Source organism: Taudactylus pleione, unplaced genomic scaffold, assembly GCF_031769625.1.
Source record: "Taudactylus pleione unplaced genomic scaffold, aTauple2 ptg000251l, whole genome shotgun sequence".
NCBI classification, from domain to species: Eukaryota; Metazoa; Chordata; class Amphibia; order Anura; family Myobatrachidae; genus Taudactylus; species Taudactylus pleione.
The window spans coordinates 10,044,703-10,071,025 of NW_028284653.1; the positions used below are offsets into that span (position 1 = coordinate 10,044,703).

The 26,323-nt window shown below is 41.6% G+C and overlaps 1 protein-coding gene across 1 annotated transcript in view; it reads left to right on the plus strand.

Annotated features, from left to right (window-relative positions):
* RELN (reelin) overlaps window positions 1-26,323 on the plus strand; it is a 640,798-nt gene that overhangs the window by 607,549 nt on the left and 6,926 nt on the right. Inside the window, exons 56-63 of the mRNA XM_088480241.1 lie at window positions 6,110-6,352; window positions 7,306-7,481; window positions 9,398-9,471; window positions 10,890-11,051; window positions 15,050-15,207; window positions 16,104-16,323; window positions 17,433-17,630; window positions 17,797-17,895. Of these exons, the coding sequence (XP_088336367.1) occupies window positions 6,110-6,352; window positions 7,306-7,481; window positions 9,398-9,471; window positions 10,890-11,051; window positions 15,050-15,207; window positions 16,104-16,323; window positions 17,433-17,630; window positions 17,797-17,895 (1,330 nt within the window). The remainder of the gene's footprint in view (window positions 1-6,109; window positions 6,353-7,305; window positions 7,482-9,397; window positions 9,472-10,889; window positions 11,052-15,049; window positions 15,208-16,103; window positions 16,324-17,432; window positions 17,631-17,796; window positions 17,896-26,323) is intronic.

Below are 26,323 nucleotides of genomic sequence, written 5' to 3' on the forward strand. Positions count from 1 at the left end.
AAGGCTGATAGTTATATTTAATAACATTTTGAGGATTTAAAGGGATATTGATCCCCAGATATTTAAGAGATGATGTCTGCCAGGCATAAGGGTATTGATTCCGGAGACTATCTAGGGAAGCCTGATCAAGATTGAATGCTAGTGCTTCTGATTTTGAGGTATTTAGTTTATAGTATGAAGATGCAGTATATTCTTGAAGTATATTGTGAAGAGCAGGTAAGGAAATGTCTGGTTTCGTGACAAATAACAGGACGTCATCAGCAAAAAGACATATCCTATGCTGCTTATGGCCAATATTGAAGCCCACAAAGGAGGAGGAGGATCTAATTTTTTCTGCGAGGGGTTCCATAGCTAATGCAAAAATTAAAGGTGAAAGGGGGCATCCCTGTCTAGTCCCGTTAGAGATATTAAAGCCGTTGGACAAAAACCCATTACTGTATACTCTAGCCGAAGGGACAGTGTAGAGATTCAAGATAGCCTTCAAAAACAAACCAGAAAAGCCAAACTTAGCCAGGACCCGAGACATGAAAAGCCAGTGTAGCCTATCGAAGGCTTTTTCCGCGTCTAAGGACAATAAAACCATAGGCACGGAACAAGCTGCTTGGGCTTCCAGAAGGGAAAAAACTCTTCTGGTATTGTCTGGCGCTTGTCTCCCCAAGACAAAGCCCACCTGATCAAAAGAAACTAAATTAGGGAGAATAGGATTCAATCTATTAGCGATTATTTTTGCATATAATTTGATATCTGAATTTAATAGAGCTATTGGCCTATAGTTTGGGCAAAGTGTCGGGTCCTTGCCAGGCTTCAAAATAGTGATGATTTGGGCTTCTAACATTTCTTTAGGAAATGATTGGGTAGAGACATCGTTGAATAAATTTACTAAAATAGGGGTCAAAATGGTTTGAAAATGCGTATAAAAACTGTTAATGAATCCGTCTGGGCCAGGTGCTTTATCTTTTTTAAGGGATTTAACCGCTCTTAATACTTCGCTATCACTCCAAAGGACACATAAAGCTTCTGCTTCTAAAGGGGAAAGACATGGAAGATTAACAGAATCTAAGAATGAATTTATCACAGATTCCGAGGGCTGAGGTATATGGGTATCTTGAGAAAGGTTATAAAGCTTTTCATAGTATAAGGCGAATTGTTGAGCAATATCTTTAGGATTTGATATTGAGGATCCATTGGGGTTAGAGAGACTTTTAATTCTATTAATAGCGTTTTTCCCTCTAAGCTTGCGGGCTAGCAGTTTATTGGCTCTATTTCCAAGAGAGTAAAACTTCTGATTTAGTTTAGTGATAGCACGATGAATTTGGGAGAGGTGTAGATTATTTAACTTCTTCCTGGCTTCTAATAGGGCAGAGAGAACAATAGAATCCTTTGGATCCTGTTTATGTTGTGCTTCTAATTTTAAAAGATCAGCTTGATATGCGAGATATATTTCTTGATTCGATTTCCGAATCTTAACTGCGGCTTGTATAGCAGCCCCCCTCATTACCGCCTTGAGTGCACACCAATGATTCGTGACTGAAGTGTCTTTGGGAGAATTTAATTCTACATATGCAGTCAATGCGTCAGTCATGACACGTGAGCCAATATCATCTAATAAAATATATTCTTGTAAACGCCAAGGTCTAAAGGTGGGAGACATGGGAAAGGGGGTCCAAGACCATAGTAAGGGAGCATGGTCGGACCAAGTAATTGGTAAGATATCAATCCGGGGAATGAACTGGAGAGACCATTTATCAGTCAAGAGAAGATCTATTCTAGAGTATGATTTGTGAACTGCTGAATAGAAGGTATAATCACGTGTTCTTGAGTGTTTGATTCTCCAAACATCATATAGGTCAAATTCAGCCAACAAGTGCGAGAAGGAACGGGCTAGGGAGGAAGCCACATTCAATGATTGTTTATCGAGAGAAGAAGATTTGTCCAATTTAGGATCGGGTGCAAGATTAAAGTCGCCCATAATGAACAAAGCTCCCTTTCTAGTCTCCTGTAATTTAAGTAAAAACTTTTTAAGAAAACTAGGTTGTCTTGTATTAGGGACATATATTGACACTAGAGTGATGTATTTAGTACCTATCTTCCCCACCAAGATAATATATCTACCACTGCAATCCACCCATTTACTTTCAATTTTAAATGGGCATGATCTGCTCAATAGTATGGCTACTCCATTCCTCTTAAATGGGCCACAGGAGGTATAGCAAGTCGGATAGGCTTTATTAATAAACTGAGGAGTAGAATGTAATGGGAAATGCGATTCTTGGATTGCTACTATATCAGCTCTTTGATCTAAGAAGTATTTTAATGCAAGACGTCGCTTATGAGGTGAATTAAGGCCCTTAACATTTATGCTTAAAAAATTGACCATGGGGAGGAATCAGATAAATGTGGTGTGAATTTTTTTACAAATAGACCTGCACAAAAATAACAAATACAGAGATTGTATGCATAAAAAATTAATAAATAAAATAACAAACATATAAAACAAATAAAACAAAAAAACACAACAAACCGAAATAGCATCCATAAAGGAGCTAGAGTTTCTGTCATTGAAACAGAACATAACAGAAAAATTGGAAGTATGGGGGGGAGGCTCGAAGAGAAGACCACCTAATACCCCTTATTTCAAATAATTCCTTCAATTTGTAATATTAACAACATAGTTAGCATTCAAACATAGCCATATTTGATACAACCTATCAGATATCATTTATGTATATAAAGAAAAGAGAAAAAAGAAAAATGAAATGCAATGTAACCACTACAAAAGGCAGAAAGACTGTAGAAAGCAGTTCCCAAATTATATGGAAGTCTCATATACTACCAGTTATCCATTAAGCTATCTATCGGTCTACCAATAACATTGACTATATTCTTCATCAACTCAATCCACTAAATAACCACGCAGATATATATATGCCCTTAGCTGTGAAAGAACTGAATGAAAAATCTTAGATAGAGTACACCATAAAGCCGTAGATCTAATACACATAGAAAATACAGGTAAAAGAAATTAAAAACAGAAAGAGCATATTGAATAACAAAATACTAAATATAGCTTGGAATGGTAGAACTACAGCCAGTAACTGTAAAGATACTTCACCCCAAGGGATCACCTCGGCACTGTGGACCATTCTTGGGGTATAGGTTTAGGAGGCATATTGGTAGGGTTAGTAAGAGCCACACCCCATTTTTGAAGAATAGCCAGCCCATCTTCTGGAGATTGTATGACTGTATACGAGCCATTTCTTGTGACAATCAGTTTAGTCGGGAATCCCCATCTATACTGAATATTTTCTTTACGCAAGGCCAGTGTAATTGGGAGGAAGAGACGTCGTTTTGCCAGAGTCGCTGGGGAAATGTCAGGGAAAAGTTGGAGATTGTCCAGACATTCAACTGTGGGGGAGGAAGGGAGAGTAGCCTTAAGTATACGCTCCTTAATATGGAAGAAATGAACTCTAAGGAGGGTGTCTTTAGGTGCTTGGGCTGGAGCTTGTTTGGATTTTGGAAGTCTATGGATTCTGTCAATCAGAAGATCCGAGGGTAAGGCATCAGGAAGAAGTTTCTGGAATAGTTCCGTGGCATAATCATATAACTCAGCATTTGTAACGGAGTCCGGAATACCTCTTATTTTAATGTTGTTGCGTCTGGAGCGGTCTTCCAGATCTGTTACCTTGTCTCGCACAGAGGCTACTTCCTCCTGCAGAGAGTCGTGTGCTGAGATTAGGTCGTTATGTGATGCAACCAATTCTTCCATTTTAGATTCCAAATGGTCGGTACGGTCTCCGATTTCACTAATATCAGCTCTCAGAGATTGAATGGTAGATTTTAATTCCGAGGTTATATCCACCTTAAATGACGTTAACATAGTATGAATGGAACGCAGGGTAACTGGACCATCTAAACTGTCCTCATTTTCCTGAGAGGGTACAGGAGGACCACTTGCTTGTCTAGGTGGGGATTTTGGAGACGTAGCAGACTCAGGTGGTGATTGTTGAAGACGACTTTTAGTGGAGGTAGAAGAGGATCCAAAAAAGTGAACAGGTGGGGCCGATTTGGCCGCTTTTATTCTTTTTGGAGCCATACCGATGTGATCCAATGAAGCGGCACCTCCAACTAGAGTGTCGAGCAGATACAGGTACTGGTGATGTTTACATTTATGGTCGGTGGTTACATTGAGAAGGAAAGATTAAATTTGCATGTTGATAAGTTTCAGAGGGGCATCAGGGCCAACGCGGAAAGCTGTTTCAGAGAGACATAGTGAGTCACAACTAGTAACGACACTTCAGTAATCCGCCCGGGCTCCTGGAGAACAAGTATGCATAGAGAGCAATAACCATAGACGAGACTGATTTTGTTATTATATGTTTGCACAGATGATCCAAAATGACGTCTGCTATAACTTGATTACTCTCTGAAGAGGGTACTGCAATATTAAGGAGACCAGAGTCAAAACTGCAACCCCGGGCCAGCCGATAGGTCACTCGTCACGGCCACCTATAGCTGCAGTATCTCAGTGTGTACTCACAGAGCAGATTTAAGGGAGCCAGGCATCAGGAGCCACAGTTCAACGCAGGAATCAATTAATTTGATATTATAATGTACCTGTGTATAGAGGTGGTAGGTCAAAGGGGCCCTGGTAAGGTGTCCTCTTTCCTCCTGGTGTCAGGGTCTCCCAAGCGGCAGATGCTGAGGTAATGCAGGGGGAGTTATAAAGGAGCCAAAATGGCGCCCTCCCGCGATTCGCGGCTCCGTTTACAGGACTCTCCTGGGTTCCCCTGACTCCACAGGCCGCCCAGACCACCGCTCCAGCCAGGCAGAGTGGGGTCCAAGGTGACAGGACGGCCGCGGGAAAGTCCGGCCGCGATCGGCGGCAAGTGCGGCACCGGCGGGCCCGGCTTGAAAATCGAGGCCGGGGACTCTGGAGGCGGAGTAGGCCGCAAAGGCCCCGGAGGAGGTAAGCTCTCGCTACTGCTAGCCGTGGGATCAGTGGAGCCCCGAGGGGGTAATTAGGCTGGAGAGGTCTTCTCAAACAGCAAGGGGCAGACGTAGCAGGGCAATCCACGAGGGGTTCGCAGGGAGCTGAAGGGCAACACGTCTGCCCTGGTATCCAGTCAGGCCACGCCCCCCGTTTTTTTTTTTTTTTAATTATTAGTCCCACCAAATTTGGGGAACATGAAAATGGGTGCAAGCATATTTTAAAGTGTTTAATGTTAACTTTTAAAAAATTTGAAAAATCCACCTGCCGCAACAACCTGCAATAAAAAAAAACCTAGGGCATTCTTGGGGACCCTCCCTGAGTCTATTTCGCTAGTTTAGAAGTTTGTACCCCAACATTTATTTTTTTTTCGCCCCCAAAATGAAAGTATTTTTGGGGGGTCTCCTGTGGTACTTTTTTATTTTTTTGACACAAAATACCTTTGGGGGACTGTCCAAGGGGTGCAGGGTGGTTTTTGGAAGTTTGTACCCCAAAACCCCAATTCTGCACTCTTTCTCGCCACCTATTCAAAGGTGATACTTTTTAGCAGGTCCCGATGCATTGACTTTTCACACCGGCAAAAAGTCAGAACAATTGAATACGAGGATAACTGGAAAGAGATGAAAATGATGTCTTCGGCGAAAAAAAACCCGTCGAAAACGGCTTTTCGGTGCTAATTGAATATGGCCCATGCAGAGAGAAATATTGTTTTACAATGTTTATTATTATTAATACTAAGAAAATATTATGTTTCTTTAATAGGAGAATGACAAAAAAAATGCATTTGATACTAAATACAGTTTATTTATTCCAGTGCTTAAAGTTCATGGTATAATATGTCCCTTGCCCAGTTTTATATTACAGATGTTTCCTATGCTGAAATATCATCTTCTAGGAAATTGATTAGGAAAGCTTTGCATAAAATAATGTTGTACACCAGAACTTTACAGATGTCTCCCAGATGTACCCATTCATTGTATTTCACTAAAACTATTTTGGTTGTATATCCTTGTTGTATGGTATGACTAAATTCAAGCATTCATCATTATTTACCATCCTGTGTGCAATTTACAAAGAAATAAACTGAGCAATATTTTAGATGTTCTATCCCTCTTGTCTCAGGTATCTCTTGGACCTTGCTTCATGAGATGGATTATCAGAAATACATGACAGTGCGATATGACTACATACTGCTTCCAGAGCATGCCCAGACAAACACAACACGGCTGCGTTGGTGGCAGCCCTTTACCACCAACAACGGTTTTATAGTCCCAGGCCCAGATCGTTCTCAGTGGGCCCTGGATAACATATTAATAGGAGGAGCTGAGATCAACCCCAGCCAGCTTGTAGACACGTTTGATGATGGTATGTTAGCAACTGGTCACAAATGAATATTGTAGCATACATCTCTGGTTAATATTGAAATATAAAATACATAAACAAGAGAGGTGCTTCAATAGTGTTCCAATGTGACTTCAATAGAAATTATCCAAATTCAGATATGATCTTCCCAAATGTTGTTAGTACTGTAGCTCTCAACATAAAAAAGAAACAAAATACCAAAACATAGTATAGATCAAAATGTAATATCTCTACCAAAGTGTCAGCAGAGCCCAACCAGGGTGCACACCACAGAGGATGGATAAGTGAAATGGGAGCAGGTCCCTTTGTGGGGAAACTTGTAAATCTGCATATAAAGGTTTCTTTGATCCCCCTTATGGATGTCTCCTAGATGTTCTCCAGGGATAGTGTGGTGGGTCTCCCAAAGCTATTTGGGATCAAATCTGTATTTGGAGAATTTCTGTTGGAGTCACATTAGAACAGAACTGAAGCGCCTCACTTGTATATGTGTGTTTTTTACATCTCTTGTTTTACCAGAGGTTTTTTAGTGTTCCTCTTTATATAAAAGTGGTGGCTGTGTAGGTTGTGCCTTAGAAACATTTCCACCTTTGTTTCTCTCTAGTTAATTACCCCATATTTGCCAGTTTGTAATGATGCACTGGACTCCAGATTTCCTGCAAAGTGATGATGTTATGCAAACTCCTCACTACGGCAGATATATCATACTGTTGTGTTTTCCTTTAGCATAACAGCAGTCAGATTTCTGTGTATAATCATTGCTGTGCTGTTATTGATAAATATGATACCTAAATATCATCTTGAATTGGTAAAACATTCCTGCAGTATGAGAGGTCAATTGAAAGGTCTAGGTAGTTCATCCTCACGTTAGTTGGTGATGACCAATGGCATTGTGTGATAAAGTCAACTCAGTGTAAAGTGATTCATTGGACAGAGATTAACATTTCCTCTCTTATTAGAAGGAACGTCTCATGATGAGTATTGGAGTTTTTACCCCAATGCTGTAAGAACAGCAGGTTTCTGTGGTAACCCATCCTTTCACCTCTACTGGCCGAACAAGAAGAAGGACAAGACACACAATATATTGTCCTCTAGGGAGCTTATTATACAACCTGGCTACATGATACAATTTAAGGTACTGTTTTGATTTAGCCTTCTCTGTACAAGTATGGTTTTTTTATTTTTCATTATCATCTCTCATTTAGAATTAGAATTGCATATCACTCGTAGGTGAAATAAATTGAAATAGCAGTTGCATTGGGTAAATAAACCAAACCTTCTATTATAACATATTGTAAGTGTATATCAGTATGTAACATAAAATTAATAAAAACTGTTAAGATGGACCATAAAAAATAAAATAGTATGGTATATGTAGTACAAATTTATGGTACATCACAAAACATCTCAAGTGGAAAAAAAGTATAAACTAGCAACAGCCGATGATATATATATATATATATATATATATATATATATATGTACTGTATATAGTTTGAATCTTCAAGGCATATCATTTCTTTCAATAACGTGCTGTATTGAGTTGTAATAGAAAAAATCCCCATAAAGTATTCTTAGTTATCTGCTATAGGTTCAATGAGCAAGTTCAATGAATCAGTTCACACAGACTTTAATATGGTAATGGATGATCCCCTCTACCGAGCTAATTAGTTCTCCATGTTTATCAAGATAATCCTTTGTAAAAATCCTGCACAATTGTAGAAGGGGGATTGAAGTAGATGGACTGTCCCCAATTGCTACAGGGGTTACCTCCAATCCTGGTAGAATTGTTCTTGCTGTAGCTCCGGCTCGTTTACAGTCCACCATCTGCTCGCTAGCAGTCTGGCTGGTAGTGATTAGATATAGTGCGCACCTGCAAAGGAAGCCGTGTACCTGGGGCAGAATCTAGGTTCTGTGAGCCTTCAGGAGTGTGGCTGGGTGTACAGTGTCTATGTCCAGGTACTGCAGTCACAGACCGACACTATGCACAGACCGTCTGCTATGTTATGTGAGGGAGGTTGTATAAAACATCTTCAAGAGGAGAAGTCACCCGTAGCAACCAATCACTTTCAAGTTTCTAGCTATCATTTATAGAATAAAAAAGTGTACATTATGGAGTTGTGGGCCATAAAACTGCTGACCTCTCCAGTGGCAAACGCAGGATTTCCAGAGGAGGGTTTCCAAAGGCTTAATTTTATAGCGAGTGTGCCCTGTCAATGAAGAGGGCAGAATTAGTACTTAACCAGCTTTAATAAGCGTCATACAAAGTGTATTGTGTGTAGAATTTCCAGCATATACAGGACCAGTGATCACAGTAAGCCATTAGATGGGCAAGTAGGGCCATCCTGCCTGAGCTGAACGTATTTATTTTAGATGTGGGCACCATTCCAGAGCATTGGAACAAGTCCGGGAGCCTGGAGGAGCACTGCCCTGGACATACTGTATGTGTACATATTGGGCTCTATAGCAGTGCATCTCTAACAGTGCATGTTTTCCAGATCTTCTAGTTGGTGCACGGGTTATTTATTACTAGTTGATACATGTTAAAAGATCCACAGGTGGTGCTAATTATTTCCTTTGTGATACTGAGAAGAACATGCAGCACTAGTAACAATCTATTATATTACTATTTCTATTGTGGTCATGGTGTGGGCTGGGGAGGGGGGTTTCCAGGTAGATGGAAACCCCCCTGTGTTTGCCTATGCTCTCATTGGTGTAATATGTTACATGGGCTCTAGCCTATGTTCTTTCAATACAAACATTTTACATTCCTTCATGATAAATACAGAGAATAATTAATATCAGAAAGATAAAGGCATCTGAATCCCAAAAGCAACAATGTACCATTGCTAGGCAATCACATACAGTATACATCATCCTCTGATAGTTATGATATTCATATCTATATAATAAATACTACAGGGCATAAATCAACATTTTCTATATCAGCAGTTTTATTTCCCAATTCTCTGATATGCTAATTCATCTGAAGAATACAGCACATGTTATGCAATACATATTGTGTTACCTATTTGTGTCTGATCTTTTCAGATTGTGGTTGGTTGTGAAGTGAATTCATGCATTGATCTTCATTCAGTAATGCTTGAGTATACAAAGGATGACAGGTAAGATGCAAATAATAATTACAGTGCTCACAGCATACATTATTACATAATGACTTCATGAGTGAGCGAAAGATTTAGGTATAAAGTCATTTATAAATTATATGTTAATATAGTGAGCTAGAGACTACTTGTTCATATGTGTTTGCTATTACATTGTTACCACGGAGCAATTCTATATCTACTGTAGGCCACAATGACTAGGACAAAGTCAACTTTAAGGGCCTGATTTCGAGTTGCACACACTGCCAATGTCAGACGCAATGGAGCAATGCTTATCTACTGCTCATGTATCTGAGTTGTACCGCGAATTGTTGGCAATACAGAGAATCTGCACCTACCATTAGCATAGGGCTGGTGCAAGTTTCTAGTGTACGACCGGTATTTCAGTGTCTGCAGAAACTGACAGTGGGTATCTCTGTCCTGCACATTTGGAGTCACGACTGTACACCATGGAAGGGCTTTGTAGTGGCATTAGCATAAAGTCGGCAAAAGAGGAAGGGAGGAATGCAGCTGCGGCAACCTCAGAATCACTGCCTAAATGTGGTGTTGCTTTTTAAGGACGATATATCATACAACAAGGAACAATGGCCCTCATTCAGAGCCGTACGCTCTGAGCAGAGCGCATGCTCTGAATGAGGGCCGCCCTCCATAATTATGGAGCGTCCTCCTGGACGCTCGTATAGCTGTGGGTCACCACCCACAGCCTATACGAGCGTGCAGTTTGATGGCCGCGATGGTCTTGACCATCGCGACCATCGCCACTGCGAGCCGGAGCCTGCGGTTGAGTTTTTCAACTGCAAGGCCCGGAGTGATTTTGGCTCTATCAGAGCCAAAATCACTCCCACTGACATCACTAGTGATGTCAGTGGGCCGGCTTCTGACGGTAGGCGTTCCCTTGGGAACGCCCCCGTCAGGGAGGCACGCCCACCAAAGGGGGCGTGCTGTCAATCAACATCGACAGCACACCCCCTTTGATCAGACACAACGAGCGAAGGAAAGTCCTTCGCTCGTCGCGTCTGACACATGTGCACGACAGAGCTCCCGCCGTCGTGCGCATGCGCAGTGCACAACATCGACCCACTTGCGAGCGGACAGCCGCTTGCGAGTGGGTCTGAATCAGGCCCAATGTTTGCAGCCATAGTTAGCATACAATATATTTACATGGGTAAAACCTGGAAAAGTATGGGGGGTATTCAGTTAGTGGGATGACCACGAGTCTGTGACGCTGGGCATAGTTGCACATCATGAATGGACATTGGCGCTAAATGAATACCCGTCCTGATTATTGCAGAATGGAATCTGACTGTGAAACAGAACTGCTGTACACTTCCATGAATTTACACATACTTTGCAACACTTCCCATCAGAATCTCGTTTCTTTAAGTGACCACTTGTCATGTTTATCGTTTTTTTAACAGAACAGATTTATGGCAGTTGGTTCAGACACAGTGCCTTCCTTCCTCCTCCAACAGCATTGGCTGCTCCCCATTCCAGTTCCATGAAGCCACAATCTATAACTCCGTCAACAGCTCAGTGTGGAAAAGAGTAACACTGCAACTCCCAGACTATGTCTCATCCAGGTATGCAGAGCTATGGTAACATAACATGCACTTGATATGTCCTCTATTATTGTTAGTCAGCTGTCACCGGTTTTATAGGTCATCATGGATGGCTGCTTAAACCACTTATTCTGTAATGTTCTACACTTTATAAGTGATTGCTCTATAAAAAAGAAATTTATTTATTTACATTTTCACAAGTGTCAGTGGTGTCTCTCCCCGCTGTGACACCTGGTGCGGGAAGGGTTGTAGAGCGATCGGAGCACCCATGCATTGGCAAAAAAATTTGTGAACTTGTGGGTAGGGGCATGGTCTCGTGGGTAGGGGCGTGGCCTTGCTGCCCGAACCCATGTTGTACTCTCTCCGGGGGTCCCGGAGATGCAGACTGCCCCCAGGGACCACTCTGAGTGCAGTGCTGGCTCCCTCACTGTGTCAGTAGCCAAGTGCTGCACATAATGCTACAGCGCACCATCCGGCTCCTGTCACTGATGAGGAGTCGCCACTTTGTTGTCACCCCTCAGCAGGTGACACCCGGGTGCAGCCCACACCCCCTTGTGACCTGACCAGTGTGTAGTGGTAGTGGATTTACATATTTAACAGAATTAACAGATCACATAAAACTTCTTAAAGCTAGGTACACACCTATAAAATTATTGGGCCAATCACTCGATATCAGATGGTCAGCCCAATAATTGTATAGGTGTATATGCTGGAGCTTTAACCGATAAACGGCTAAAACCGTTTCTGCAAATGGTCGGATCGAGAGGTTGCATCTTATGAGCAGTTTAATATTTAAGATGCGCCACCTCCTGATCCATTGAAGAACATACACAGAGCTACAAATAGCTCAGTGTTTATATGGTACACACTGATTGAATAATCACTCAGAGGATCAAAGCATTTATCTGATCTGCCAAGTGATCAGCATAGTGTGTACTTTATACTTGTCCTGGTCTACATTGTAGGTGTTTTATTTGCTTTATATAAACCCAGAGCCCAAGGCACCCCCTCTCCCCACTTATATCGCCACTTCCCTCCCTTCTCTTACCTAGTATGGAGTGAGGGTAGGCAGATTCTTCTATTTTTTGGAGTGTGGTTCTTGGCTGTGACATCATATCTAAGCAACACACAAGGGATGAAGCTAGCCTTTCTGTCACCAGGGTCAAAGACTCATCACAGCACCCCTCCCCTCTTTCCAGATGATAGTAATCACCCTCTATCTATTTGACCACCATATACTACAGACAGCATTAGTGACTGCCATGTACTACAGACAGCATTAGTGACCGTAATATACTAATATACTACAGACAGAATTTGCAACCGCCATATATTAACATACTACAGAAAGCATTAGTGAACGCCATATATTACAGCAATAGTGACTGACATATATTACAGATAGGATTAGAGACTACCATATAATACAGACAGCATGAGTGACTGCCATATACTATAGACAGCATCAGTAGCCACCATATAATACAGACAGCATCAGTGGCCACCAAATAGTACACATAGTATCAATGACCGCCGTATAATACATACAATATCAGTGACCGCCATATACTACAAACAGCATTAGTGATCGCCATATACTACAAACAGCATTAGTGACTTCCACACAATACAGACAGCATTAGTGACCACCATATAATACAGACAGTATTAGTGACCGCCATATGCTACACACAGCATTAGTGATGCCATATACTACATACAACATTAGTGACCGCCATACACTACAGACGGCATTAGCATACCTCCCAACATATGGGAGTATGAAAGAGGGAAAGAGAGAAATTACCTCACAGGAAAGGGAGCAAGGCCTTACATCATGCCACTGTTTCTGTTATTCTTAGTGCATGCCCGAGCAGCTGAACTTACCCCAGGCTCACCCCTTGCATTGTTTAGATGCCATGCATATGCACCTGGAATCTATTCAGTATTCACTATTCAGTATTTAGTATTGCACTATCAGAGAGGAGGAGGTGCGGCCATGCACAGACACACAGGGGAGAAAGGAACCATGCAGGATATTGCTGCAGAGCATGGCCCCTCAAAAAGGGAAAAGTTTAGATTGCCCCACTCTCCCTGCTGTCCAGCATCGCAGCTGAGACAGCTGCAACTCTGGATCCACTGCTGGTGACACACACACACACACACACACACCTCCTTCTGTCACCTGGGGCACATGCCCTGCCTGCTTCCCAGGCAAGTTCACTGGTAAGACCCTGCCAATGTTGTCACTGCATTTTAGCATTTGGATCATAGTGTGTTAGGCCAAGGTGACACTAAAAATACTGGAAGACTGATGTCACTCATTCAGGGGCCCATTTATCATTGAGTATTTAGGTAAAATGTGTTTTCGGGGGTTTACCTGAAATATTAAGTATTCCCCTGATGTATTAAGGAGGGACCGTAGCAGATATCTCCTATACCTGCTGTGATCCCTCCATTACTGCTGGCAGCCGCATCCCCCATAGGTTTCTATGGGGGATGCGTTGCTGCCAGATTTACCAATATCCCGAATGCAATGCATTCACGATATTGCCCCCTCAGCTAACAGCAACCCTCCCCCCGGCAATGGCCGGCAGTCAGCGGAACTATGCATGTGCAGCAGCCCCGGCTATGGCCGGCAGCTTTCCAGAGACATCGAAGGGATGGGCTCCTTTCGGAGCCCGTTCCCTGCATGTCCCGGATGATACATCTGGATGAAATGATCGCATATTACGGTGCAATTATGGGCAGTACTGACATGCCCTGATCGCATTGCAAATGCGATTATTAATAAATGGGGGCCTCAGTGTTTTAGGCACACTCTATATCTTGTCTACTAGATTTACATAATGGTAGTGCCGGCCTTGCCCAGCAATGAACTACAGGTATCTGAAATTATGCTTGTATCCATGATCTTACTATAAATATCATGACACAGATGATAAATATGGTCCTGCTCAATTAGAGTATAAACTAAGATGTCTGGGGGATGAAGTGGTAAAATAACTACTGTAGTGGTTGGTGAAGAAAGTGTGTGGTAACTGTAAGGCTGAATCATTATCAGTCACCAACATTAAAACCGCCATTGTAGAACTCTTAGACATCCATCATTTATTTTAACTGAACCTGTTTCCTCTTCTGGTTATTGGAGAAGATTTTAGCATTTGTGCTGCATGCCCACTCTTTTGGCTATCCACCAGCTCAAATTAGCTGTGTGACCCAGGGGTGCATCTATGTTGAGTGCACAAAGGCCCCTGACTATGGTAAGGGGACCCTGCGCCAATGGGTTGGGCACCTCATCATCTACTGTCCTTGGTTTTCCTCAAGAGGGTGCGCTGTAAGATCTTCTTTTTGCTGCAGTGAAGGTGCTGGAGTCCTTACACCAAATGTGACAGCTCCCAGTCACTGATAAGCTGGGAGTCTATTGCAGAGGTCAGCTGTCTCTCATTCTTCAAAAATATGTTGGGAGGTATACATATGGGGTGCAGCATGATGTCACAGTGGATAGTGTTGCTGCCTCACAGTGCTGGGTCATGGGTTACATTCCTGACCATGGTTCTATCTGTGTACAGTTTGTAAATTATCCCCGTCTTTGTGTAGGTATCCTCTGTGTAATTAGTTTTTTTGTATAATCTGGTTTCTTTCCCACACTCCAAAAAACTACTTGTAGCTTAATTAGCTGCTGTCTAAAATGTAACCTATTATGTGTAAATGAATATATGTGTGTAATAGAGAATTTAGACTGTATAGCGCTGCATAATTGGTGGCGCTATATATAAATAAATTGTAATAAGAATAATAGGTTTATTTAATCTATTGACTTTAACTCCTTTCCATTAAGGGTACTAATAATTCTGGGATTGATACACACACACATATTTTGCATATACTGTACTAAATACACAAAACCAGCGCTGCAAAATATGACTGTTTATAAAAACAAATGAACAACGCTACTTTGAAGATAGATGGTTACTTAAATGAATGAGTGAAATCATAATACTTTTCTTGGTCCATAGTGCTACACAGTTCCGTTGGATTCAGAAAGGAGATGAGACTGAGAAGCAGAGTTGGGCTGTGGACCATGTGTACATTGGAGAAGCCTGTCCTAAACTCTGCAGTGGACATGGATACTGTACAACCGGAGCTGTTTGTATATGTGACGAGGGATATCAAGGTACTTTTGTGTGGTCATATAAATACTAAAAGGGAGCCCCAATCCCTGTTGAACTGAGTAAACCAATGGGACAAGTTGGAAGACAATAAAGAAGGGTAGATTTTTTAGTATCCAGGCTTTGATTGTACAAGTACTCTCTGCATATTAGGCATACTAACCCTAATGTCCAAAATATGACATTGTAAATGCTAATAATATGAATACATCCCGTATACACAATACAAAAACATTCTATTTATCTATAAAAAAATTTTTACCAGGAATATGCATTGAAAGCATGTCTTGGATACAGCATATACAACTTTGACCTGGTTACAGGCGGATTGCATTAAGCATTACAGTCTAGTCTAGGAGAATGGGTATGAGATGCTGGCACTCAGGATCCCGGTGGTCAGATTTCTAACGCCAGCATCCTGAAAGGGTTAGGATACCGACACCTGTCGATAGGTATCCTAACCCTCCCCCTGTCCCTACCCCCTAACCTTCCATCCCCGGTGCCTGTACCTAACCTCTCCCCCTAGTGCCTAAACCTAACCCTCCCTTCCCGCACCCTAAACCTAACCCCCCCTTAGTGCCTAACCCTCCCCCTAGTGCCTAACCCTCCCCCTAACCGCAGAACTTGCCTTCCCAGTGGACGGGATATTGACCGCATCCCCAGTCAAGGCTTACAGAACTGAGTGACAGAGTGTTAATGATAAGGCGTGATTATGTCTATCAAAGATACAAAGAAAGATAGCGTTGTTTTAGGACCTGCACCCTCAGTCTGTCACATATTTGCATTCAATGGAGATATTGTGGAATAGGTCTGATATTGCTATAATAACACAATATATTCTAGTGTATTTCATTTGCTGATCTATGTCAAGCAGATTCAATAAATTATATTTTGCATGTAGGTGATGACTGCTCCGTCTTTAATCATGACCTTCCAAGCTACATTAAGGATAATTTTGAATCAGAAAAGGTGACAGAAATCAACTGGGAAAGCATACAAGGAGGTATAATTGGAAATGGATGTGGACAGCTGGCTCCTTATGCACATGGAGACTCCCTTTACTTTAATGGGTGCCAAATAAGACAAGCCATAACAAAGCCACTCGATCTTACAAGAGCCAGGTAATATATTACTAATACTAATATAGTACAGGGGACTCTCTAGCCATTCTGCTGCCTAAGGGGTCCTCCCTCGGGGGGTTTTGAAGAGCTACAAAATGTTATTATAGTGTTTAGGTTTCTATAAATCACATTGTCATTTTAGTAAGGGTCAGTATGTAACTTGTGGTTCCTGGTTTCCTCATTGCACCTCACTTGTACAAGTAGACACATGCTAGAGCTTGGGGGTATGGCACTGTTGGACAAACAGTCTTGTCATAGTGGTCTTCTAACCATTTACTTTAATGACCTTGAATTGAAGATGTATCTACAGATAGGAGTATGCATAGTTATTTCTTTGTATGAGCAGGAGGCAAAAGGAAGGTCATCAATTATAGAAATCAACGTAAACATTTGCATTGATGCTTATATATAACAAATGTTCATTATGAGTTTTACTATTTCATTAGTTATTAAGTGTTAGATTTTTTTTTTACATGCAACTGAACATAAAGTACTACCCAAACATATGGATACATACCGAGAGAAAACAAACACCAAAATGGAGAGGTGAAAGATTAAATGGGGTGGAATAGGACCAAGAGACTAACATCAACATTTGTTAGCTTCAAAAATAAACATGATGCTTTATAATACCTCCTCGCTTTTACTCATCATAGGCATATGTCATGCTTCAACTGGTATAAGTTACTACACATATCAAAAATAGTGTAAAGTGAATAAAGGGGGGGGATAAAAGAGATGAGTGAAGAAAGGATGGAGTGAAGAAGTGAGGATAGAAGAGTGCAGTGAAGAAAGGGGGGATAGAAGGTTGGAGTAAAGAAAGGATAGATTGAACAAAGTGAGTTATTATAGCAGACAAATAGTCTCCATACATTCAATTAAATTTCCTTATACTGAGTTTGACATAGCTAATAGCACACATCATGATCAATGTATCTTACTGTGTCTGACATAGCTAATAGCACCCATCATGATCAATGTATCTTACTGTGTCTGACACAGCTAATAGCACACATCATGATCAATGTATCTTACTGTGTCTGACACAGCTAATAGCACCCATCATGATCAATGTATCTTACTGTGTCTCTGTGTTTTTCTCTTAACAGTAAAATCATGTTTGTGCTTCAGATCGGAAGCATTGCACAGACAGAGAGCTGTAATACCAATCTAAGTGATGCAGATACTGTAGATAAGGCAGTGCTGCTACAATACAGTGTCAATAATGGCATAACATGGCAAGTTATTGCACAGCACCAGCCTAAAGACTTCATACAAGCCCAAAGAGTGTCCTACAATATTCCCCTGTAAGTAACCAATTGACCATCTAATGAATTGCACTGTAGTTCTTCTATTATGTTTCTGTGCTATGGACAGCAACTTTTTCTGCTAGTTAAATCATTGTATGTAGAAATAGGTTTTATTTTTGATATTCTTTGACAGAGTGATTCTCATGTTGCTGTCTTACCATAGGGAAGCCCGTATGAAAGGAGTTTTATTACGCTGGTGGCAGCCACGCCATAGCGGAACAGGTCATGATCAGTGGGCTTTGGACCATGTAGAAGTTGTACTGTGAGTATCTGCTACACTCAAATTGGTTTAATAGAAACATATCAACTCCATCACTACAGTTAAACCTCATTCATCTATCTCTGTGTGGATATGTAAGTATCCACCTTTCACACACCTTTTTTACTACTGTATCTTCTAGAGTTCAGACATACAGTATTGAATGTTGTTTTTACAAATGCCTTTAGTAGTCTAACCAGTACTGGGGGAAATGGCCTTAAATACATGGGATTCCTGTGCTATATGTTGTGCTATATCATCCGGAAAATATAACCCAAACATTATTGAGACTTGAAAACCTTTAAATAACGTTTGCTTCCTCAGGATACCAATATACTGTATGTGATATCCACAGTAACAGTCTTAATATATTCCTAAAGACAAAATAAGATTGCATGGAGTAGCTATCCTTTGCTGACCAATGACAGACAGGCAGTCAGACAGACATACATATATCTGTATTAGTTTTCTACAAACTGGGTGATTTTGGATACTTCAATGTGATACAATACTGAATTAAGGTGTCATAATTGCCTGTAAGGGCACATAGATATTACAACAAATTAATGCATACTGAAGAACAAAGAACATTGGGCCTGATTCAGCAATGAACCCACGGATGCAAGCGCACATGCACACGGCCGCTGCGAGAATATGCTAATGATTGCATACGCACGGCAATGGCAGCACAAAGATGCACACACCCAGCACTACATAATGCCACCCCCTTAACCCTTCGCTATTGTCCGTACTGATGCGCAAGGCTGAGAAAACATCAAGAACATCGAGTGACATCGGATCCGCACACAGACTAAAGGTAGACCTGACCCTGCCACAGGAGTTGAGAGACTTCCTGCACGCTAATTTATGCACGCCCCTGTAACGGGGTGTGAACGCACTGGCACACCTGCATTTGGCCGACCACTCCCCAAATTCACCAACAAATGGCACTTCCTGTCATTCACTTTTCCTCAGAACGAGTGTTAAGTAGTTAATTTAATGTGTTACATGTGTTTAAATGGGAAATAGTGATACAATGTTTAGATACTTATGAATGTATTGTGCATAAGAGACCAATAAGAATGTTAAAGATAAAAATGCTGGTGCATTAGACACACAAGGACTTGTTGGCGCAAATTGCTGTGTTATTGTTTTCACCTGAGTCATGGGAGCAGAGGGGGGAATATCCCAGACCTATGGTTTTTTGACACCCACTCCCACCAGAAAAAATTTTAGTTTGCAAGTAAGCAATTGCCTAGCACTTATTGTACATGTATTACACAGTAATGTATTACAAATACTAAATGAACTTGATTTTTAAACAAAAACTACAATGCAATTATTGAAAAAAATATAGACATTAATTCAAAACTTTAAACCTTATCTTGCTTTTAAATTTATATTTTCTTCTCACTGTCTAAGGGTCACATCTCTGTTCTTATCTTTCTCAACCCTTCTACTGCTTTTGATACTGTTGACCACCCTCTTCTTTTGTAGACCCTCAATTGCATCGGCCTCCATGACCCTTTCCTCTCTTGGTTTACCTTCTACTTCACCAATTGCTCCTTTTCTGTATCTACACCTGACTCCATCCCCCCCCCCCCGCCCGTTCCTTCCATTAGCTATCGGTGCCCCACAAGGATCTGTTCTTGGATCTCTACTCTGCTCCCTTTACACTTCTACACTTCCTCCCTTGGTGATCTCATCAGCTTTTTGACCTACAATATCATCTGTACACTGATGAAAGCCAAATGTATCTCTCCTCCCCTGACTTCTCCCCCTTCCTCCTGTCTCATATTTCCAGTTGTCTTTCGAACATCGCATCCTAGATGTCCCAGCACTTTCGGAGAAGTAGTATGTCTAAAATGTAAATCATTGTCTTCTTTCTCCCAATTTCACTCACCTCTCTGTACCCTATTCCTTGAAGCAATACACTCTCCTCTGTCTCTCAGTTTGCTGCATGGGAATCAACCTAGACTCCTCCCTCTCCTTCACTCTCCATATTGAGTTTCCTCAATTTCTGCAACTTCTACCTCTGCAATATCTCCAAGATCATCCCCTTTCTCACCTTAGAAGCAACAAAAAATGTAATTCACTCCATCATTATCTCTTACCTCAGTTGCTGTAACCTTCTTCTGTCTGGACTTCCCAAAGTCCCAACTTGCCCCTTCTTTAGTCTATCATACATGCCGCTACCCACCTTATTTTCCTATCCCGCTGCTCTACGTCAGCTGAACCTCTCTGATAATCGCTGCACTGGCTCCCTATTTCTTTTATAATCAAATTCCTATTCTTCACCCTGACCTACAAAGTCTTCACCCACTCCCATCTCATTTCTACCTACAAATCATTCCCCACCCACTGCTCTGCCAGTGATCGCCGCCTCACTACCACAATAATTACCTCTTCACAACTCACCTCCAGGATTTTACCTGTGCTGCTCCTGACCTGTGGCACTCACTCCCACGTTCTATTAGATTAGCTACTAGATTCTAAGGCTGCAAATGTGCCCTCAAAACTCATCTCGTCACTCAAGCCTCAATTACTGCAATGTCTTTGTTATTATCTCTTCTCCCTATTTAGTTCCACTCTATTTGTGTCTGCTCATTCCCTCTAGGATGTAAGCTCACATGAGCAGGGCCCTCTTCTCTTGTGTTTCCTTCCTACCACTGTACTCCTGTCTCAGCTGCCATGTATATCGAGCCCATGCTCCTGAGCACTGGCCTACTATCAGTGATGCTCACTCAATAGCTGGCTTTAGAATTCTATGTTCTACTTATACTTATTTTGTATTTGATTGGTCATTGTATAATTTAGTGTTATGTAATTATGTGTTATTTGTTGTTGTCTGTGTATTGTTTAACAAAGGTAGATACGTTCTCTATTCATCCATATACGGCGCTGCAGTCCATTTATTGCGCCTTACAAATAAAAGACAATAGTAAGCAATATAACACAATTATAACATTTAGGCCCTCATTCAGAGCCGTACGCTCTGAGCAGAGCGCACGCTCTGAATGAGGGCCGGGCTCCATTTTCATGGAGTGTCCTCCTGGACGCTCGTATAGCTGTGGGTCACCACCCACAGGCTATACGAGCGTGCTTTTTGATGGCCGCGATGGTCGAGACCATCGCGACCATCGAAATTGCAAGCCGGAGCCTGTGGTTTAGGTTTTCAACCGCAAGCTCCGGAGTGATTTTGGCTCTATCAGAGCCAAAATCGCTCCCACTGACATCACTAGTGATGTCAGTGGGCCGGCTTCTGATGGGAGGCGTTCCCGTGGGAACGCCCCCGTCAGGGAGGCACGCCCACCAAAGGGGGCGTGCTGTCAATCAACATTGACAGCACGCCCCCTTTGATCGGACACAACGAGCGAAGGACTTTCCTTCGCTCGTCGCGTCTGGCGCATGCGCACGACAGAGCTCCCTCCGTCGTGCGCATGCTCAGTGCATAACATCGACCCACTTGCGAGCGGACAGCCGCTCGCGAGTGGGTCTGAATCAGGCCCTTAGTTCTTTACACATAAATTAATTATCAGTCCAGTGTCAAAACTATAGGGGGCGCAGGGAGTGTGGTGGCTGTGAGGCCCCACTCCACACCCCGTATGGCCCCTTCTTTCAAATGTGTTGAGACCTCTTCTGAGCATGCCAGTCTGGCAAAAAGCAGATTCTGCTCTGGTCTTTTCAGAGCAGAGCATGGGCCCCAGGAGTTACCCAACCCAAATTTTTGGGTGTAACAAGTATTGAGTTTCTGCAGTTAAGTATTTCATCACGTTGCATTGGCAATGTGTTTCAGAAATGCATTGATGCAATGCAGTTAATTGATTACATGTATCAATTAACTATATTGTATATGTAGCTCATTAGTTGTGAGACCCATCTGCTAACCAGGACAAATCAGCTTTCCCACATTCTGACTAATCAGAGTGAAGCTGCCCTGCATTGATTAGTCTGACAGGCAGCGGGCCTGACATCAGTGTACCACCATTTCTTTTCTTTTCCAAAATGGATTGCCACGCTGCAAGACAGAGGAGGATCCTCCCTAAGGGTTTAGGTGAGAAATAAAGTGGTGAACGAGGGCATATGGAAGAGTTTGTATTTTCCAAAAGGATGTTTTTAAACTGGGTGAGTTTATTTTGCTGTACATTATACAGGTCCGGTAGGCCTTGAGTGCCAGGGCATGCTGGAGCTTGTAAATCACACACAAAAAAATGCTAACTTCACTATTTAAAGTTTATTATCTGCCTTAGTAGCGTTTGGAAAGAGCCCAATTGTTTTCATCACGTGCCTAGTTTTTTTCTAGGAGGGGGTTCTTTTTTTTTTTATATGTGGGCCTGATTCTCCTAGAGAATTCAGCCCCCTGATGTACAGGCTAGGGCTGCTTGAGCACATCCTTACTTGCATATGGTGCGTTCTCTTTCTGAGCATGTGCACTGGAACATTTGTGCTATCTATGCTATGCAGATTGCCATAAATCGTACTTGGCATCAAGCTCCAAGTAAATACATTTATGTAGGATGCTGGGCACTACAATTTAGAACATATGTCATGTGACTCATATGTGACTGATACAGCTGCATTTTTTATAACAATATGTTATCAGAACAGCAGAGATGTCAACCTGGGAGGTTCAAAATGAAGCATACTTGTACAGCACGCTGTGCGTCATGCTAAAAGGAGGGGTGTGCCAAGACTTTGTTTGCCAGTGTTCACCCAGTTTTACCCAGCCAATGAAATGTATGAAAAGGGGTTATTTCAGAGTTATAATCAGATACAAACCTCCATCTCATTCTAATGACCAATATGCAACACAGAGTATTCTAACACCCATAATGCATTATACAGGACATTCTAGTGATTAATATACAATACAGTGTCCCTCTGCTTACCTGTTTATAATGCAGAACCTACTCTGATAAATGCAGAGCACATTCAGGTGACCACTATATAAAACAGGGCATACTCAGGTGATCGATATACAGTGCATATCCAAATTTGGCAGGTCTAATGGTTTCCATGAAAAAGACTCCAATAAGGGATATTTGTTGTCAGGTATACAATACAAACTGGTGAATGACTAACACAGACCTCAGCCCCTTCTTCAGTTTGTATACTCACCATGCTCTTACGCTGCTCTGTTATCTCTACGTGAAGAAAAAAGTCAGTATGTCTAGCTCATCCCAATCTCCACTATTCAGCCAGAATCTATAGATTTCCCTTTTTCTTCATCTAGAGAACTTTTTTTATTTTAAACAGTTAACTCCAGTTTGCTCCCCCCTTTTATATATTCCTGCACAATCCTCTGGGCAGACGCTTGATGTGATGCACACTCCAGGTCCTTTTAGATGCTATCACTATTTATGTATATGCACTTGTAAATTGCTGGAACTGCCTGTATGTATCATTTGCACATCATCTTTTCTTTAGCTGCTCCTAGTAGCAATCCCTTGTCTGCTGCACCAAATAAAAAAACCACACAATGTCTGCATGTGCATCTGGAAATCATTGCAATATGTTGGAGTAAATATTACAAGAAAACATTAATGTCTTAAAATGTAACACTTTCACACTCTTATATGTACAGTATAGGCCTCATTTAGAGTTGGGTGTATCCTTAGTTGTTTTAACTCATATATTTGCATACTGTGCATGCACACCATAATGCAAATGAATTTACATCAGAAGAGGCGGCACAGGAGAGGCAAGTGTAATATGAGTACCGTAAGGGAGTGTTCATGTAAGTAAGTACAGCACACCCAAAGGAGATGCGGCCTAATGAGATTATGACACACTCCCTATAGTCCTCTCTTAAACCATATCATCTGTGGATACTGGAGGCCTGGTGCTAAGATATGCAATGTTAATGCTACCAGCAGCTTACCTAGTGGTTACTGATTCGTTATTTGCATATCAACCATTCCAGCTGATTACTTCCTCCATTCTCACGTCATGTCTATATTATGTAAAGTTGCAGTTGGCTGTTTTTCTTATTTGTCATTCTCATTTGGTCTAATGCAGAAAAGAAGATCCTCTTTACATATTTTAAAGTGGTAAACGACAGATGCGGCTTGTTTGTTTACCATTACTTTTTTATATTAAACTGGGACTTTTACATTTATAACTCTGACTGTCAAGACACTATTCTCTTTTGTGTATATGCTACTGCATTACATTACATTTTGTATGATTAGAGTAATATAACTTTCATATTTGCTAATAACACTGTCAAACTGTATCTCTAGAGTTAGCTGTATCTTGAGTATGTGTGACTCAACACAACCACATACATTTTGTGTACAGAGTGAGAGCAAAATACTCCCAACTCTAACTGAGGCTTTATGTGTGTAGATCTTCTTCTCAACCAGAAAAGTGAATGGTTTAGCTATGATGTGATACTGCTGAGAATCCAGACAGTTCTAATAATTTACAGCTTGAATCTCTTTGAGATCCCTATTCTTATATATGGCTGTTTGCATAATGTGCATTGAAAATTATTTTGTGCAAAATGTTCCTGTACACAGAATTGATAGAAACATAAAGTAGACACTTGCTGCCACCTACAAACATCTGTCATTGTATTGTGAGCAAATACTGCATGGCATACGTAACAAGTATTATCAATGTCTTACTACAATAATAATGTCTCTAATTTCTCTTTTCATAAGAGATGAAAAATCGTTTATTGCCTCTAAACCTCATCCGTCTTTTATGAGTAATCACAGTGCTGCATGCATAGAAAGGCATTTTCTAACTTGTGTTATATTTCATTATTTGCTTGCATTGGTTCTGCAATAGAGTAAGGTAAGTGTTCTGCTTTAAGAGTATTTCTGTCATATATAAAAGAGAATATAAAAGTGAAAGAAATTGCACCCCACTGAGTGTCGTTGGTTATAAAGCGTGACGTCTGCAGTAACTAAGTAAAAGTATACTTGAATATAAACCATGTAGTGACAGGTTTAGTTACATGTAAATATTACCAGTATAACTGTAGAATGAGGCCTCAGTGGCTGCTAAAGATTACATTGTTAGAGAGGTTGGAGAAGTTCATCAAGCTCAACTTTTTTAAATTATAGGTGGATGCGACTCACTTAGATGCAAGTTTCTTCATATATTATATTTCTGTGTGTAATGTACCCAGAATAACCAATTACAAGACCAGTGATCAGGATCAAGGCTGGGATTTTTTAATGGCATTTCTTGAGGTTGCAAGTTATCAATTTTACCATTGCTGTAATTTGCAAAGAAACAAAATCGGTTAATGCTACTACCGGACTTCAGGCCTAAAAGAATTGCCCCCTTAGATATGTTGTTCCAGAGAAGGTATAATTAACCCCACAGAAGCTTCATCCAATATAACATCTCATGGAGAAGAAATTATTTCCTGACCCCTGACATGGCAGTCAGAGTCATTGGGCTCATCCTGAGTTGGGAGCAAAGTAAGAAAAGAGCAGGTAGCTTTGCACCTTGGTAAAACTATGTTGCTTTGCAGGTTGAAAGACTTAGATTTAAGATCAGGGTCGTAACTGGGGGTGTGCGAGCTGTGCAGCCACACAAAGCGCAGGGCTCTGTGAGTGGCACCATAGCTGCCCCATGGCCCTTGCTACTCCTTTGGATGCTCCAAGCATGTAATATGCCACCTGTGCAGCCGCTCAGGATGCCCCGGGCAGTGCCGCACCTCCCTGTGCCGGAGGCCCCGGCTCCCCTGAGCAATGTTAGGGGACGGGACCAGCACATGGCACACTACTATTACAGCACTGTTTTAGAGGGCCGTGTCCAAATTTAAATCTAAAATTGCATCCATTCAGTGCAGGGAGAGTGCTAAGGGAAGCCCAACTAGTGACGGAGTGCTTGGCTCGCCCCCAGCCTGATGTCACATGGGAGGCGTGCTTCGCCGTGTGCGACTAGAGGGCGACTGCTACCCAGGATGCACAGGGCGCGGCTACCCCTGGAGTCGGCCCTGGGAAAATGTGTCCACCGCAGATCTGCACAAAGTGCCAACTACATGGTATAAGAAATACTGTGTGCGGCATTGTAAGGGAAAATGTTACTTACATTCTCCCTTGTCTACATGGGATAGTTACACCTCCTCAACAATAAAGCCTTTAGAAAACCCCTGTAGGAATCCTCCATGTGCTTCTATATCTCAGCAAGCTTAAAATTGCATGTGCTCTGACTATGGACTTTAGCAGTATAATGCTAAAGGGAGGAAGGGTGGGGGGATGGGCGCCAAACCCTCTTTGTCCTGGGTGACAGAAAACCTAGCTTCACCCCTGTTTTTAATGTATACAATATGAATTTCAAAGCATTCAAATACACTTATTACTTAGTATTTATTACATTTACACATTCTGAGATTAAATAATTTCACCGTTGGGAGCACAATATGCAGTACCTCAAGGACCAGGAAAAAAATATAATAAAAATTAAAATT